At 39.9% G+C, this 18363-nt stretch overlaps 1 protein-coding gene across 1 annotated transcript in view; it reads right to left on the reverse strand.

The window, feature by feature from the left end:
- Positions 1–18363, reverse strand: part of CADPS (calcium dependent secretion activator) — a 480748-nt gene that overhangs the window by 116103 nt on the left and 346282 nt on the right. Inside the window, exons 14-16 of the mRNA XM_052657031.1 lie at positions 18075–18262; positions 16136–16294; positions 1194–1295 (exon numbers count right to left, since the gene is read on the reverse strand). Coding sequence (XP_052512991.1) covers positions 1194–1295; positions 16136–16294; positions 18075–18262 — 449 coding nt within the window. The remainder of the gene's footprint in view (positions 1–1193; positions 1296–16135; positions 16295–18074; positions 18263–18363) is intronic.

Below are 18363 nucleotides of genomic sequence, written 5' to 3' on the forward strand. Positions count from 1 at the left end.
AAAAACGTTCAGGTTGCCCAATCGATTGCATTTTAGCATGAAATATGCTATAACTCGATTCCTATGGCAACTCTCTCTGAGGAACAGAGAATGCTTTTTATTTTGTCACGTTGTGTTATGTTAATCTGAATTCACACCATATATGTGTGTATATAATGTATATATATGTGTATGTGTGAATAATGACTAAAGAGAGACTCTGCAAATGTCTGCAACAGAAAAGAATATTTCCAGTGATGACATAAAGTTCTGTTTAGATTTCTATTGTGAAGGAGAACCCTTTGTTAGCTCAATTGTGACCTTATATATAATTATTGAGACTGGCATTAAGAAATAGTTTTAGTTGAAACAAGCTAAACTTCAAACACACCTAAATCCCTAGAGGATTAAGATAGGAAATACAAGAGTATATTTTGAGCAAATTCACGATTCTGCTAATTGTCTTGCCTTGACTGTAGTTTTAAATTGCTATTTGATCTTTTGTTACTGGCAATGTATCTTGAATAGAGTGTACAACCAGTAAGGATTTATCCAGGGTTTTTTTTTTTTTTTAATGTGTATCACACACAGATTTTATTTATTTTTGCTGCACCACACGGTCTGTGGGATTTTAGTTCCCCAATCAGGGATTGAATCTGGGTCCACAGCAGTGAAAGCCTGCATCTTAACCACTGTACCATCAGGGTAGTCCCTATCCAGGAGGTTTTTTCATGATACAGATAGTTCTAGTGACTATTTCGGGCAGTCATAAGCCTTGCAAGACACTTCCTCATGGTACATAGGCAGCAGGACAGCTTATACAAAGAGGGCTTTGTTCTTTTAGTGGAAATAAAATGACCTTAAGATTTCTAAGTCTCCTGAATATTAGCAAACTCTGTCATGGTTGGCTTTTTCACTTGTTATTTCAAGTTTTTTTTTTAAGTATAGCTGGTTTTCAACATTGTACTAGTATCACGTACACAGCAAAGTGGTTCAGTTTCATATATATATATTTTCTTCTCAGATTCGTTTCACTTACAGGTTATTATAAAATATTGAGCTTAGTTCTCCATGCCATACAATAAGTCCTCATTCAGATGTTTTTAAATATCCAGTGTGTCTCTGATAGATTTATAGTTTTAGAAAATCAAGCCCTTAATTTGCCCCTCCCCGGGCTCATCCTCCTAAAAAGCCCTTTAACCCCAGATCCTTACCTAAAATGTGTAATCTGATTTTCCAGTAGAACTCGGAGCCTCTCCTTGATTTCTTCAAAACGTTCCTTTTCTTCAACAGTCACAGTTCCAATTCCATCAGGCCTGAAAGGAGACATGTCATGAGGTGATGGGAACCTCATATGCTGACACCATCAAATCAAATCTCTAGCAGGAGGAAACTGTCCATTTTAGAAGAACAACTACAGTGATCGATGTGACCTTAGGAGAAGTCCCGCTTCTCGGTGCTGGTGACTAGAGGGGATGGGGTACGCTGAGGTTATCATTTGGAGACATTTGCAGAACTGTCGCTCATTTATTGTGAAATGGTAAAATGCACAAAGTGGTGGCTTGCAGGTTAAAGCAGCTTCTAGATCGTTTCTGTTTGGATCACAGCTTCTGAAAATTTTGAACTGCTTGCCACATTTGTTTTTTTAATTAGGAAAATTTTATAATACAATTCTCTTAGAATTTGGAACAACTGGCATTAACTGGCAAGGGGCAGAAACAGCTTCTCCCTTGGCTGTGGCAGGTCGGTCTTCTAGTCCACATTTCTACTTTATGTTACCTGAATCTCTTGCAAGCACTTAGGTTTGAGACTCCTGAATTACACACACAAACTCCTATAAAAACCAGATGCCCTGTAAGTGTCTATCTTTCCCAGAGCTTAATGCTGATAAATGACTCAATTTCCATAATTATAGATGTTCAGATTAATTTAACCACTTCTATAGTAACTAAAGAATAAATTACAAGACAGTGTAGAAATTATAAGACCTTTATGAAAGAAACTGAAGAAAACAGATGGAAATATCTTGTGTATTTGGACTGGGAGATTTAATATTGTTAACATATCTATACTATTTAAGTCATCTATATATTTTATGCAATCCCTATCAAAATTCCAGTGGAATTTTTTTTCACAGAAATCCTAAAATCTGTAAGGAACCACAGAAGCCCCAACTAACCAAAGCAATTCTGAGAAGGCAGAACAAGGTCAGAGGCATCTCAGTTCCTGAATTCAAACTATAAAACTGCAGTAGTCAAAACAGTATGGCACTGGTATAAAAACACACATATAGACCAATGGATCAGAAATAAACCCTCGCACATACGGTCAAATAATACTTGACAAGGGAGCCAAGTGTAGTCAATGTGGAAAGGACAATTTCTTCAATAAACGGTGTTGGGAAACTGGATGTTCACATACAAAAGAATGAAGTTGAGCCCTTATCTTAGAACACTCACAACAAAGAACTTGAAATGGACTAAAGATCCAAAACTGTAAAAATCCTAGAAGGAAATATAGAGGAAAAGTTCCTTGATACTGGTCTTGGCAATGATTTTTTTGAATATGACACTAAAAGCACAAACAACAAAAGCAAAACAGACAAGACAAAAAAGTGACACTTTAGCAAACTAAAAAGCTTCTCCATAGCAAAATGTACAGACAGTCTCTACAATGAAAGGAAATATTTGCAAACCATCTATGTGATAAGGGGTTACTATTCAAAATACAGAAGGGACGCATAAAAAAACAGCAAAGACCCCAAATAATTTGATTGAAAATAGGCAGAGGACATAGACATTTTTCCAAAGAAGACATATAAATAGCCAGCAGGTACATGAAAAGATGCTCAACATCATTAATCTACAAGGAAATGCAAATCAAAACTATAATGAACTATCACCCCACACTTGTCAGAATAGCTGTTCTCAAAACAAAAAGACAACAAATAAATGCTGGTGAGTCTGTGGAGAAAAATGAACCCCTGTGCACTGCTGGTAGGAATGTAAACTGACATAGCCACTATGAAAAACAGTATGGAGGTTTTTCAAAAATTGAAAATAAAACTGCCATGCGATCTAGTAATCCCACTTCTGGGTATATATCTGAAAAAAGGAAATCACAGTCTTCAAGATACAACTGAACCTTGTATTAACTGCAGCATTATTTACAATAGCCAAGATAAGGAGACAACCTAACTTGGGTATTGACAATATTATCGACTCAGATGAATGGATAAAGAAAATGTGACCTATACAAAGTAGAATATCATTCAGCCACAAAAAAGAAGGAAATACTGCTTTTGTGACCACACGGATGGACATTGAGGGCATTATGCTATGTGAAATAAATGAGACAGAGTAAAATATACAGTGATATGTGTATGATAAACACATATCACTTATATGCAGTATCAAAAGAAGCTGAACTCATAGCAAGAGAGAGTAGAATGGTGGTTGCCAGGGTGGGGGAGTGAGTGAAATGGGGAAATGTTGGTCAAAGGGTAAAGCTATAAGAGGATTAAGTGTTGGGGATCTAATATATCCTATGGTGATTATAATGAACAGTACTGTATTATTTACTTGAAAGTGTTAAAGCAGATTTTAAATCTTTCCAACACACACACAGAGACCCACAGACACATACAGTAAGTATACGAGGGGATGTACGTGTTGATGAACCTTATTTCAATAATCATTTTAAAATGTATACATGTATCAAGTCATCACATTGTATATCTTAAACTTACATCGTATGTCAATATCTCAATAAAAGCAGAAAAAAGAACAAACCACATAGGCTATTTTTTGATCTTAGTGAACTGCTGCTCATTTAATAAAAAAGAATGACCCAGCATAAATAAGTGAATTTCAGTTTAGTCCCAGTATTCTCATGTTTCTGAATCACCAATAGGTTCACACACATTTTCCTTATTTCCTCTGGCCCATTCAAGTTGAGAATACAAAGGAAGGCTGCATATTTATAGCCCAAACTTATCTGTGCCAAATTAGACGTAGGATAATCTGACCCATTCAAAGTCTTCAGCTACCCAGATCTTGTAGTGACTTGTTTTGACTACTGGCTGAGCCAGTTTGCAGATTGGTGCGTCACCATGAAACTTCTATTGGAACATTCTTCAGTTTGCAAATGCAAGTCATCTTGAGACCAAACAAATGGTCTTATTTATAGGCCTTCTCAAGGATCCAGCAGAAGTTGGGAAAATCCTGTATACTAGACCAGTCTGACTGCACAAAAGACTTGGCAAATGATAGCAGTGTACCTCCTGTTAGGGGTTTATTGGTCAGCTTCCCTTCTTTTTAAGTACTAAAAATGCCCTATTTGAAAAAAGAAAAAACTTCCTCTCCCCCATTTTGTGGAAAATATCCGTAACAGTAAAATCCTATACTGTGCATTTACTCACACCCTCCTGAACTTAAGTAAATGCAAAACAGTAAATAACAGGTAGGCAGTTTGAATCTATACATGTGCCCTTATTTTTAAATTTTCAGAGAAATCTCAAATGTTAATTTATGAAATTTATTAAAAAAATTTGTTTTAAGCATGAAATGCCCATAAATCTGTAGTTAAACCTCAGGATGAATTCATTGGCCCCACAAAATACATGTGACACTTTCTGTAGTAACATCTCATGGGTCTGTTATAATCTAAAACTTCCTTTGGCTATGGCTTTTGGATTTTGTTTACACAAAATTCAGCTTGCTAATCCACTGAATACACATTTATACAGTTGTTTTGTGTGCATACCTACAATCAGTTTGGGAAAAATTGAGCCATTTTAAGCATTTTGTTTCTTAGTGGGGAATTAAGCCAGAGAAAAATGCTATTAAATATAAGGCACAATTCAGAGAGGAGTTTATAGATCACCTAGAAAAGCCTGAAAACCATTTCACAAAGGCAGCCAGAGATGTCTACGGCCATTACTAGGAAATAAACCTCTGTGTGAAGAATATCATTCCTTCCTTACCCAACAAGCCTTCTAAGGCAATCAGGCAATTAGGAAGCAGCTCTCAGATTTGTGTTTGAGATGATAAAAACTGAACATTTAGTATGTGCCTGGCTTTCTTGTAATTCTCACTATAAATGGCATTATGAACATAACATTTCTGATGCTTTCCCCCTTTTGTTTTAATGATTCACATTTATAATTATTAAACGTATCAGATGGCAGCTTCCATGTCTCCTTGGACTACTTTGTGAGCACTGTTAATCTCCCTATTCAAAAAGGTAAACAATGAAAAATTATTGTTATCTTTTCTTAAATTTGCTTCTTAATCACCTATGCCAGTGTGAACACTTTCATTTTAAAATAAATGAAACAAACTAATCTATAATTCTTTATAGTTTTGATTTGTATTTCTGTAAGACACACAGTGCAGAGTTCACCAACAAAAACAGGTGATAAAACATATCACGATTTAGACATCCAATGCACATTTATTTGTAATTGCCAGAACTGCCCTGAAATGATGCTAGTAATGAGGGATGTTATTTTACAAATCAAGGGAGAGAAATGCAGGAATAATAGAATTTGTCTAAGATCACAGATTGTCACTCTATCAGTTAAAAAGCAAAAATAACCTTGGCTGCATTGATTTCTCACAGTTTTTGAAAATTCTGTCAAACATCAATTTCTTTTCCATTGACCCTTATAATTCATCAATGTTAACTGTACAGGTTAACATGGATCTACTAACTGAAAAATCCTGTTCAATATTCTGGGGAACACGGTTCTCCTAGAAGCAATAAAATACTTTCCCTAGAACAGGAGCCACACAAGCCTGTCTTATAATCACACAGAAAGCCTGTGAGACCTCAGACTGAGGGGATACCTCAGACTGTGGGTGTGTGAGGTACGATCTGGTGGGGGACCTGAGAACTGGCCTTTCTAACAAATTCCCTGGTCCTGCTGGTTTGGAGAACCTTACTTTAAGAACCTCTGCCTTAGAGAGCAAGAAAATATTTGGTGGGTGGCCGAATACACGAAAGGGTATTTTGGTTCAGGGTTCCTAATTTCTCTTGGATTAGAGTGAATCTGGAACCAGAGATTTTCTCTAAGAAGTACACAGTCCACTTAACGAAGCTAGCAACCCCTTCCAAAAATGGCATTTGCACTGTTTCCAAGGTGCCATTCCAAGCAGTTCTGGTTGCAAAATAAACAGAAGAACTGTACTGGTATCGCTCAGAAGCCATGCTTTGTTTCTGTGTTCTGGAAACATTTGGGGGTGATTCTATAATTGTCATAAAACTGGCTCTGCATCCTGTTCTGCTCTCAATACTTCTAACACTTAAGGAATCAAAAAGAATGAGAGAAGAGGAGGACTGATGCTGGATCTTTACACTCCTACCTAGCAAATCCCAGGCTGAGATGTTTCTTCACTCGGGACACATGTCTAGGAGCCTGAATCCTCTGCTCTCTTGGATCCTATTACATCTTCTGCTGCTGTTTCTGTACTTCTTAGGGTCCACTGCCATTTCCTTAGGGCACCTAGATCTCCTTCGTTAGGAATGCCCTTGGCTGCACTGTGCATAAACTGAGGTGCCTACTCTCCTGCTGTCAATGCTGAAGCCTTCGTACAGGCCAGCTCCTCCCTTCGGTGGTCACTGGACATCTCAGTTGGACTATGAACTACACTCAGCCAACTGGACACTCTTCCCTGGAACTTTTACATCAAAGAAACATTGCAAAGATAAAAGAAACAGGTGGGGTTTGCTCATGCTAGCAGCTGTGCCCTGCCCAGCCCATCTCCCCATGTTCGTAGTTCTTAATCTGTGACTGTACCTTAGAACCAGGAGAGAGCTTTGAGAGGTCTCACCCTCAATCTCTGACTCAGTGTGGGCATCGAGGCCTACACGTCATCAGTTTCATTCCTTAAGTTATTCTCATGTGCAGGTAGGATGGCACCATGGCTTTGATCCTGTGTCCTACTTTTCAGTCACTGCTTGATTCCAGGTTCCCCCTCCCTTTCTTTGAGGTTCCTGGCATCATCCCAATAAACTTTCTTTTGCTTAGATTATCCAGAGTTAGTTTTTGTTCCTTACATGGAACTGACGTACATGCATAAAGCACACATTCCTTCCTTTCCCATGCGCTCAATTTTAGTAGAAATGTTGACGCCTTTGAATCTAGCTTTACAGACACACATACAAGAAGGAAATGTGATCCCTCGTCACTGGTTCCACCTAACTGCACACTGGCTAACCACTCACTTCTTGTATATCATGATCCCGCAAACTTGAGACAATATGCAGGTCAATTGCAGTCATTTTTGGAGCCCTGTTGAAGACTGGAAGCTCTCCCACCTGCAGGCCATCGCTGGAGCCAGAAGTGGGTCTCTCGGGCCACGACAGACTATATTGCATCTGACACAGCAAGCATCTCCGGAATCCACCTTTCAAGTTTTCGGCAAACCGTTTTCTCACTGTCCTTCACAAAGTTGACATTTTCGGCAGCACGATAGGAAAGATGTCACGTCGGCTGCTCTTCAAGTTCTTGTCACAGTGGTTAGCACCAGTTCTGTCATCTTCATTCTCCTCACAGCCTCCCATCTTAAGCCATGTCACAAATAATAATACATCTAGAGTTGTGTTTTTCTGTTTTTTTTTTTTTTAAATCAGATTACAATGACCCTAACCCAGCTGCCCACACTTCAGAACTAGTACTGCAAATTCTCCTTCCTTTACCCAAATATTTCTGAGCTAGAGCTTGTTACTTAATGTCTACTGTAGGATTAATCCAATATGATTAAGCATGAGGCTTTTAATGTGAAAATACTTTATCTTGATATTTGAAATTAAGTGTGAACAACTGAGGCAAAGAATTCAAACTACCTTGTGTTTTGTGAAAGTGAACTGACCTCTTTGGGATTGTTAAATTGTTGTTAGACACCCAGGTGGGCACATGGAGTCCTAGCATTTAATTATTCTGCCAACAGGGTTCTCTATATTGAAAGCTGGGCCACAAAACCTCCATGTGGAATGTAAGATATTTCAAGAAGGTCAGGTTACTAAATTAATTTGAAACATATTGGATTAATTGATGGGTGTGTTCTGACACTGCATCTATCTGGTAATCAAGTGCAGAATCCAGTGTGAAACGAAATGTGTGAATTCAACAAAAGGGGAAAGCATGTCTGGTCCACCTCTCTGCATTCAGCCAGCTTTAAGCTCCAATCACTATCAACAAGGGGTAAAACTCCAGCTGAAGTGGGAATATACTTTCTCTCCAAATGCAAATGTCCACATATGCCGGTGCAGGCACCGTAAACACGATATATTCTCTCTCTCCAAATGGATGCATGCCTGCAGACCGCAGTATGGATCCATGAAAATGTCCTTAAACAAGCAAGATAACCAAATCCTGCTTGCTACAAAATTGTTCCAGCCCAGAAACATGAAAGCTGAAAGGGTCAGAGTGGAACAGAATATTTTAGTAGCCGTTCCTTGCAATGGTCCCTCAATAGAACATTCAAACTAAACACACACTCTTAACCTCTCTCTCTCTCTCTCTTTAAAAATTGACTTCTAGCAATTCTTAATCGTTACAACTTTCAAAATGACACTTTTGAATTTAATCCTATTGTGGAATATTTTCCTTTGTCTCTTTCAAGTGGTTAATAACTCCATGTTTAAGAACACCAAAGCAGCACATCTCAAAAGGAGGCATCCCCACTTGCTCATCTGGATGGTTTGTATAATCTCTAGGTTAATTATAAATTGTAATTAGGACTCTCACATCCTGTAGTCACTGCTTCATTATGAAAGCCCAGCCTTACCCTTTCCTTCTCCTCTCCCTCCAGCCCATGCCCTTTTCTAATTATGCCCGGATGCCCTGGGGCTCAGACACGCTGCTAAAACAAATATATCAAAGTGTTTGTATCACAAAGAGTAAGCTAGGAAGCAACAGCAACCAGTTTCTACAACATTACAAATGCATAGTGAAGATTCTTGAGACTGGCTTTAGTCAATTTGAGAAAGAGGTTAGACCAGGGCAAAAATACACAAGTCAGGTTTTTTGTGACTTGTTTACTGCTTTTCTAAATATGGAGCTAAAACCCAACAATATCAGAAGGTGTCTTTACTCTCTCATAACGATGGGAGTGACAGAAGTCTCTCTCTACTGAACAATCTCAGAAGGTGTAAGTTATTGGCGCAAGGACATTAATTAAAGTGGCTTAGGCTCTGCCCAGGTGCTGAGTGAAGCAAGAGCCCCAGAGATGATTAGAAAAATGATGTAAAATGTATGCATTATAGCAGAGTACATATTTCTTTCTCCAGAGAAGGACCAATTTCTAAAATTTTGACTACATAGATTTTTCTTTTTGAGGACTAAGCAAAGAGATGAGTTTCTTTATTTCTAGGCAAGCAAAGACACACCTAGGTTTTAAATTTTACCTTGAATATCCTATGACCGTATGTAAAGATTTCTGAGTGGTTCAGAGCAGTAATATCAGTGGTCAGAGTTTTTGGGTATCACACCTACCCTAAAAAGGGTATGATATCTGAAAACATATTTTGTACCAATGAGCACAGCATGAGGACACACTAGTGTAATTTTAGAAGGAAAATGCACGTTATTTGGATTTTTTGTTAGTCACTAATGGGATAGATATCCAACACATTTTATATACGATTTTATATTTGAATTGGAAAATCTGCTATTCTCATGGGGCAAATTTCCTTCAGGAAGAGAGTCACATAGGTTAAAAGATAGCATACAAGCTCTAGAGAGAATTTCTTCGTGGGATGCACACTTTTACATGAAATATCTTTGGTTTTTCCCTCCTCTCCTTCGTCCGATTAGGTGAGGCTGGTTCATTAGGATTTAAGGAGTATGACGCAGCCGCATATAAGGCTACCACCACCCACTCGGAGCCGAGAGGCCAAGCAGCCAGGTGCTCCTGTCCCTAAGTGAGATAAGGCCTGTGTCAGCATGTAACATGGGGCCAGGAGCTTGAATGCCACTGTCACCCCCCACCCATGCCTGCCTGCTACCAAACTGCTGCATTCACAGGCCGGTAAAAACAGAACTACCCTGCTATCGTCTTTTCTCTCTTTTTTTCGGGGAGGGAGAGTTAGAAAGCACCAGACATAATGTCCTGATGGCTGTATGTGCGTGTAACACAGAGAGAAAAGGAGGAAGGAAAGGAGGGAAGGAGATACTGGAGAAAAAAGGAAAAAATAAATACAGATGCAAAATGACTCATTTACTTCTAGGTAGGCATTCCCCCCACAATAAATAAAGGCAACCATGATATGACATGGATCGGGAGTGAGGGACCCACACTGGAGGCAAGGACATGGACAGTAAAGCAAGTGCTGTGGTCCAGGGGAGGGAAGATAGAGACCTGAGCCCTGGCAGTGGTACCGAAGGTGAGGAGAAGTAGGCAGACTCGAAAGAGCTGTAAAAGCATGGGCAGGGCACAGTAACTAAAGCTCTGTGATGCGCTGAGGAAGGAGACATCAAGGATGGCTCCCAAGGTTTTGTTTTGGGCAAATGGGTGGGTGGAGTCACTCACTGACTTAGAAACAGGAGTATCAGGAGGAAAGTGAATTCCATCTGAGTGCTCAGTTACTAAGCCACAGGGATCACATGGTTTCTGCACACAAGCAGCACCTTGGCTTCAAATGCATCTCCCAAAAGAATCCTTGGACACATTTTCAGAGATTTTTAGGACTCATGCCCTCTTACATCTGCTTACAGACGCATTAATCTATGCAGCCTACTTTGGATTGGGGCGGTTGGCATTATGGATTTGTTAATTGCTGATACAATGTACTTTCTCCGCAGGCCATATGTGAAGAGCAGCACTGGCATTCAAGAAATGTTAAATAATAATGTAAATGAGAAAAATTTCCAATCCCAATAATAAAGGGATCCAAGGAACATTGACGCAACTTGCAATCATCGGAGCTGTTTGATTGCCTTGTCACTGTGGGACAGTGACCAAAGTGATGTTAATCTAAATGTCATCTAGAAAGAAGACTAAAAATATTATGGTGAAAATTAAGTACTGCAACCTTAGGAGCTGATTTAAAAATTAGAAGATATAGCAATTTACATCTGTGGATTTGATGATCGCCAAGAGCAACCAGCTGAACGTACTCACATTTTCCTTTTCTTTCCCCTCAATCTTTGCAAAAATGGGTTCAGTTTTAAAGAGCTAGTTCAAACTAATGTTCCCTCAATCAATGGTTCTTAAATGCTGCTACATGTAAGGGTTTAAAACCAAGATGCTTAGGTCATATCCTAGACTAAATCAGAACCTCTGCTGGTGGGGCTAAGGCATCAACATTTTTTTAGGCTCTTAAAGTGATTCCAATGTGCAGCTAAGTTTGACCACCAAGGTCTTGAATAAGTAGGATCTGAAGACCAAATGCCTTAGAAATACCTGGGGAGGAAATGATTAAAAAGGGAAGATGCCTGGCACCATCGAACACTTGCTGAACCAAATTATTTGAAGATGGGACCTCATTCTTTCCATTTTTACAAACTCCCCATGTGATTTCTGTGACAACCCCTGCACAAGCTGAAGATCAGTGTCAAGCCTTTAGACACAGAATACGTCTGTATAAAAGAAACCTAAATCCAAATAAAAAGAAGAAATTTCATCCCAACACCTGGAAGTTTGATGTTCTGGGTTTTGTGTGCAGGGCGCTGCCCTGCGCACTGTAGGATCTTTAGAAACATCCCAGGCCTCTACCCACTAGATGACAACAGCATCACAGAGTAACAATCAAAATGTCTCCAGACATCGCCAAGTGTCCCTTGGGGAAGAGATCACCCCAAGTCAAGAATCTAAAAGATTCCAGGCATGTCGATGGTTCCATTATCTTCCACTGCTTGGAATCATGAACAGTGAAATTGACCAGGTATGTCTACTCTGGATTAGGTGTTCTGGATTCAAGTAGGCATAGTGTTAGGCTTCCCAGGTGGCACAGTGGTAACAAATCTGCCTGCCAAAGCAGAAGATGTGGGTTTGATCCCTGGGTCGGGAAGATCTCCTGGAGAAGGAAATGGCAACCAGTCCAGTAGTCTTCCCTAGGAAATTCCATAGACAGAGGAGTCTTCAGGGCTTCAGTCCATGGGGTTGCAAAAGTGAGAGACATAACTTAGCAACTAACAACAATAACAGGCATACTCTCTCACAAAGATGTAGCACAGGCTTTCAGAGAAGATGGGATAAACTCAGTCACCAGCACCTGAGTGATCACTAATGATGTCTAGCTGCAGCAGGGCTGGGCTCTGCCTCCATGTTTGGGGCTGCTGAGTTATTAATAGGTAAAAAAATTAATCAATGGACAAAAAGCTACTTTTTACCTAATCTAAAGTTGGTTGGGAGATGACAATAGGAATGAGATCTATTATTGAGTTAAATTCAGTTAAAGGGCCATTTGTTTCCACGGGTCATCAGTTCCTTCTTACTGTGAGTCAAAGAATAGATAACCTGTCCACATGTAAACAGTGTTCATCCTGGTGAAAGAGGTAGGAAAATATTTTCCAGTGTTAATTGGTGCTCAAAGGAACGTCTCCTCTAGGTGGCCCTAAGCTCCAGATACACTCTTTTTCTACAAGGTCAAAATCACCAGGTGGGCCAAGACTGACTGTGGACATCTTCAGGGCAAAAATGGAAATTTTTAAGTAATTTTAAAAATTAATTATTTAATTAATTTCTTTAATTAATTCAGATGGCTGCTATAGTAGGTCACCTGGAAATGTTGAAACTCATATTCAATGGGCCGAATTTGCATCTCATACCATACAGAGTGCTAATGCTGGGCAGGTAATAAGGCAGAGAAGTTACCAATCCAAGCTCCAAAGATAGAACAACCATGTTTGCTATGTGAACCATGCTCACTGAAGACAGTGAATGAATTTATCTGAGCCTCAAACTCTTCATCTGTTACATGATAGTAATAATACAGATCTCACAGTGATGCATTAAGGTTAAAATGAGATAATATATGTAAATAGCACTTCACACAGTACTTTGCATATAGCAAACACATTAAATGGTGACAAGTAGCCTTATTTTAATTACACTTTATTTATGAACTCTAACAATGGTTTCAGGAGGCAGGTCAGGTGGTCTGGTATTCCCATTTCTCTCAGAATTTCCCACAGTTTATTGTGATCCACACAGTCAAAGGCTTTGGCATAGTCAATAAAGCAGATGTTTTTCTGGAACTCTCTTGCTTTTTCCATGATCCAGCGGATGTTGGCAATTTGATCTCTGGTTCCTCTGCCTTTTCTAAAACCAGTTTGAACATCTGGAAGTTCACGATTCATGTATTGCTAAAGCCTGGCTTGGAGAATTTTGAGCATTACTTTACTAGTGTGTGAGATGAGTGCAATTGTGCGGTAGTTTGAGCATTCTTTGGCATTGCCTTTCTTTGGGATTGCAATGAAAACTGACCTTTTCCAGTCCTGTGGCCACTGCTGAGTTTTCCAAATGTGCTGGCATATTGAGTGCAGCACTTTCACAGCATCATCTTTCAGGATTTGAAATAGCTCCACTGGAATGCCATCACCTCCACCAGCTTTGTTCATAGTGATGCTTTCTAAGGCCCACGTGACTTCACCTTCCAGGATGTCTGGCTCTAGACTAGTGATCACACCATCATGATTATCTGGGTTGTGAAGATCTTTTTTGTACAGTTCTTCTGTGTATTGTTGCCACCTCTTCTTAATATCTTCTGCTTCTGTTAGGTCCATACCATTTCTGTCCTTTATTGACCCATCTTTGCATGAAATGTTCCCTTGGTATCTCTAATTTTCTTGAAGAGATCTCTAGCTCTAAAATCACTGCAGATGGTGATTGCAGCCATGAAATTAAAAGACGCTTACTCCATGGAAGGAAAGTTATGACCAACCTAGATAGCATATTCAAAAGCAGAGACATTACTTTGCCAACAATGGTCCATCTAGTCAAGGCTATGGTTTTTCCTGTGGTCATGTATGGATGTGAGAGTTGGACTGTGAAGAAAGCTGAGCGCCAAAGAATTGATGCTTTTGAATTGTGGTGTTGGGGAAAACTCTTGAGAGTCCTTTGGACTGCAAGCAGATCCAACAAGTCCATCCTAAAGGAGATCAGTCCTGGGATTTCTTTGGAAGGAATGATGCTGAAACTCCAATACTTTGGGCACCTCATGAGAAGAGTTGACTCACTGGAAAAGACCCTGATGCTGGGAGAGACTGGGGGCAAGAGGAGAAGGGGACAACAGAGGGTGAGATGGCTGGATGGCATCACCGACTCGATGGACTTGAGTTTGGGTAAACTCTGGGCATTGGTGATGGACAGGGAGGCCTGGTGTGCTGTGATTCACGGGGTCACAAAGAGCCGGACACGACTGAGCGACTGAACTGAACAATGGTCTATTTAACTTGTTACAGCCCATGGAAGATAATTTTAGAGATTGATGGAGTATAAGAGATGCTATGATTCTATGTGCTCATTTTGCAGATGAGAAAACTGAGGCACTGAAATGAGATATGATCATCTTAGATTTATGCAGAACAGGCTTTAATACTCAGATCAGTAGAATCTATGTACAGTGCTGATGTGGTACAAAGAAGAACTTCAGACTCAGAATATCTGGGTTTTCTACCTCAATTTTCAGACATTCAGTTTCATCATCTGCAAAATGGGTATAAAAGCACCTGCCCTGAAAATGTTGTAGCAAGTGACGTGTATGGAGACAGGAGTATATTAAAAGCATTTTGTAGACTGCAGAATATCACACTTAAGTACAGATATTTAAGATTATGATTTTTTCTTCCTTACAAAAATAGCAAATATAGACCCTTATTTGCATAAGCCTGAAAGTACCACTCACAATCTTTCCTGGTAGTTTTTCATGGCACAGGAAACAGGTCAGGCTCCAGGAAGTGCAGCCATTTGCTCTCTGCTCCACTTCAGTGCCGAGCATGCCAAAACCAGTACCTTGGACAGCAGCCAGAGAAGCCTCCTTTTCAGGCACCTATAATACTCTGCATTTTCTTACCGACTGCAAGCTACTTCTGCCCTGCACTCTGACCCACACAGGGAAACATGAAAACTCCACTCCACTTCTCTCTGCGTATACTGCAAGTTCAGAAGATGGGTGTTCCCATGAAATCAGGGCTTTCTTTGACCTTCACTAATAGACTGGCATACAATGATCTACTGCCTGCTTCATTTTCTAGGCAGTGAAACTGGCCTTTTCATTTGGTCTGCCTACAGTGAACTGTATGCATTTTAGGACTTAGAAATTTTCAACTGAGCAAATTCATAGTGAAACATAGAGCATAGCTCCCTGAGAACTTTGTGTTCCTTTGGCAATGTCAGGGTCAGAACATCCATTTCAAAACCTCACCATGAAACTTTAAAATGTCAGTGTTAATTTGAGGCAAGATAGGGAAGGTGAAGAAGGACATAGGGATAATGCTGGGTATAACTGTACATCTACCTCATTTACTTTAAAAGGGAATGAAAGCCACCGGTGTGCGATTTTACCAATTCACAAAGAGAACATCTAAAAGACACAGGAAACAAGAGAGGATAAACATTATTTTAGAACTTAAAAGTATTTTCAAGGTGACTTCATCATATAAATGATTCTATGAGGAGTCATTAATTTGGTGACAGACATTACTTTGTGCCTTTATTATTAACAATTATTTGAAAATGGATTACTTTCATGCAATAAATGTAGAACTGAGAGGGTCTGCTGAAAACGATGGCCCTACTATAAAGGTATAAACTCATTTTAAACCAACTCATTTTATTTTCCCCTTAACCATAATTTCAAAATTATAAATCATGGGTTGCTTATTATGAGTGACTTGTTAAGGTACCTGGCCCCTAACTAGACGCCACCAAAAAAAGCAATCTGACTCATGCTTTTGTTTACATATTGCACAATTAGTCTTTTTCAATATGAACATGCTTTAAGAGTCACTAAATACCCGATTCAAATTCAGGCCTAATACATGATATTTTTGCCTATTGCTAGGGTTTTTTTAAGTGCACCTTCAAACAGAGACTTCAGGAATACACAAAGCTTGCTGTTTGCTAAGGTTGAGATTCAGCACAGATGGGGGAGAGGGAAAGGTCACAGACATCCCCAAACACAAGCCAACAGACACAAAACATCTTACCTTTTAGGCTCTGGATTTGCCTGGGTTTTGGGATTTTTTCTTTTTTTGGATTCCTTTTTGGTATCTTTTTTAGCCTCTGGTTCAGATGGGGAGGGAGTTTTGCTCCCTTCAGGGTCTGTGTTTGGTGGCAGCCCACCAAGGTACGCATGCATTTGTTGACTTTGGAGAGGGGGTGGTCGCATGGAGCATGCACAAAGTATGGCCAGCCATGGGAGAATCAAGAGCACACACACATGCACAAACAAAAGAAAGAAAAAGAAGGATGCATCAAACAGCAAAAGCAAATGCATTCGAACTAAAATAATAAGCAAAAAAAAAAAAAAAAAAAGATGCAAACTTGCATAAGGAAAATCAGAACTGAAAAGAAAATAAGAAATCCAAAACTGTTTCCATGACAAGATGTATAAACCTAACTGTGAATCAAGTGGCAGTCTTACAATATGAAATCCAGACAATGTGTATCATAATTCATGATGATGTTTACCAGGGAGTTTACAAAAACACTTCATTATTTTATAACACTTCCTTATTCAGTAACATATGTAGAATACAGTGTGACAACCCAGAGAATATAATGCAACTTCTCTCTCTCTCTTTAAAGAATTCAGTCCAAGAGGCTGTAACAGATAGTCATCAAAGTGTACATATTTATAAAAAGCAGAATTATGCAGAGATAGTCCCCAGGTATCAGAGTTTTCATGAATATCTTTTATGCAAATGAAAGGTCATGTGCTGGGCTAGCAAACCTGGTAACAATGAGAGGTGATGAAAATCTTGTTGCCTGTTAAATATTCAAACCTACAGTGCTATTGTTACCCAGCTCTAAATGTTGAAGTTGCATCTCATAAAATCTACCAGCACTAGAGAGAAGGAAAGCACAGAACCAACCCCACAGATATTCCAGAGTTGTATAGCTTGCAAAGATGACTGACATGGTTCTGATTTAAAAGAAAAAGCTGTCAATTCTGGACTCTCCCATGTAAGAATTTCCCCAGAGCAGTAAATTTTTCACTGCAGGCTGGGTTTCTGAAGCCACCCAGTTTTCCCTGTGTGTGCCTTCCCTGGCTATTGGTAAGGGTTCATGGGGGTAATGGAGGCTTCTCTTTCTAGTAATGTGAGGCTACACACACTGGGATAGTAAACTGGCTGTGGCAGTGCAGAAATTTATTCTGGGTCTTGAGAGCAAAATGGTACCATTCTTATTTGCTGCTTTTTGCATTATTCAGAACATAGATCTTTTCCTCCAGGAGCTGGGCAATGTCTAAAGAAAGAAAGTACTTAGTATAGTTAGAAGAACTGATGTTCTGGTCTTGTCTGTAAAACCTATAAACCAAAGGGGTTGACTATACCATGGTCTCTGAAGTTCCTCCCAGCTCTCTGGTTAAGCTCAGTGTCATGATTATCTATGTCTCCCAGCATCACCTTGCTTGCTTCAGCCCTTGAGTTTCCTCTGCTGAGCATTTGTACATGCTCCTCCTTTCGCCCAGAACCACTCAACTCCTAGTTCAGTACTCGGCCCAAGCATCAATTCCTCAGGGAGACTCTCCCAGCATCCTGCCACCCCATCTGAATCATGGTCTTTCATTAAATGCTACCATGGGATTTCACCCCTGTTTCTCAAAGAATCAATTTCTCTGTAACTCTGCCTTTGCTTGACGTCTAGTTTTTGCTCACCATGTACGCGGAAGGTGCATCAGAGACCACCCTAGAAGTCCTGTGTGACGTTTCTATTGAGACTCATGAAAGCAGAAGAAATTCAGACCTGTGTGTATGTTCTTTGTGTTTGTGTGGCTGGTGTGTGTGTGCGCCCACATGTCTGTACTACTAAGCAAATAGGAATGGGTAGACTTAGAGATGACCCTAAAGCAGGACCAGCTGTAAACCACTGCCAGCACCTTAAACATCTTTTTAAAAGGAATACCCCTGGACACGTGCCTACCTGTTCCCATGGACATGGGATGCACAGAAGGCGAAGCTATAGTGAAGCAGGGTTGGGTCAATCATGGCGCCGTTTTCTGCCCGTTCAAGCAAGTCTCTGAGGTAGCACAGATGTCGGTGACATCCTCGGACTCCATTCCGGGCGCAGTACTCGTCTAGTACAAACACCTGGCCAGGACTGAACCAGCCCTGATTGGGGAATAAAGGAGAGACCTTCTTTCAAATACAGGTTGGGTTTATTTGGGGGAGAGCTCTACAGTTGGGGGTGACTGGAGAAGGGGGTTAAAAAT

Source organism: Budorcas taxicolor, chromosome 1, assembly GCF_023091745.1.
Source record: "Budorcas taxicolor isolate Tak-1 chromosome 1, Takin1.1, whole genome shotgun sequence".
In the NCBI taxonomy this organism is placed as follows: domain Eukaryota; kingdom Metazoa; phylum Chordata; class Mammalia; order Artiodactyla; family Bovidae; genus Budorcas; species Budorcas taxicolor.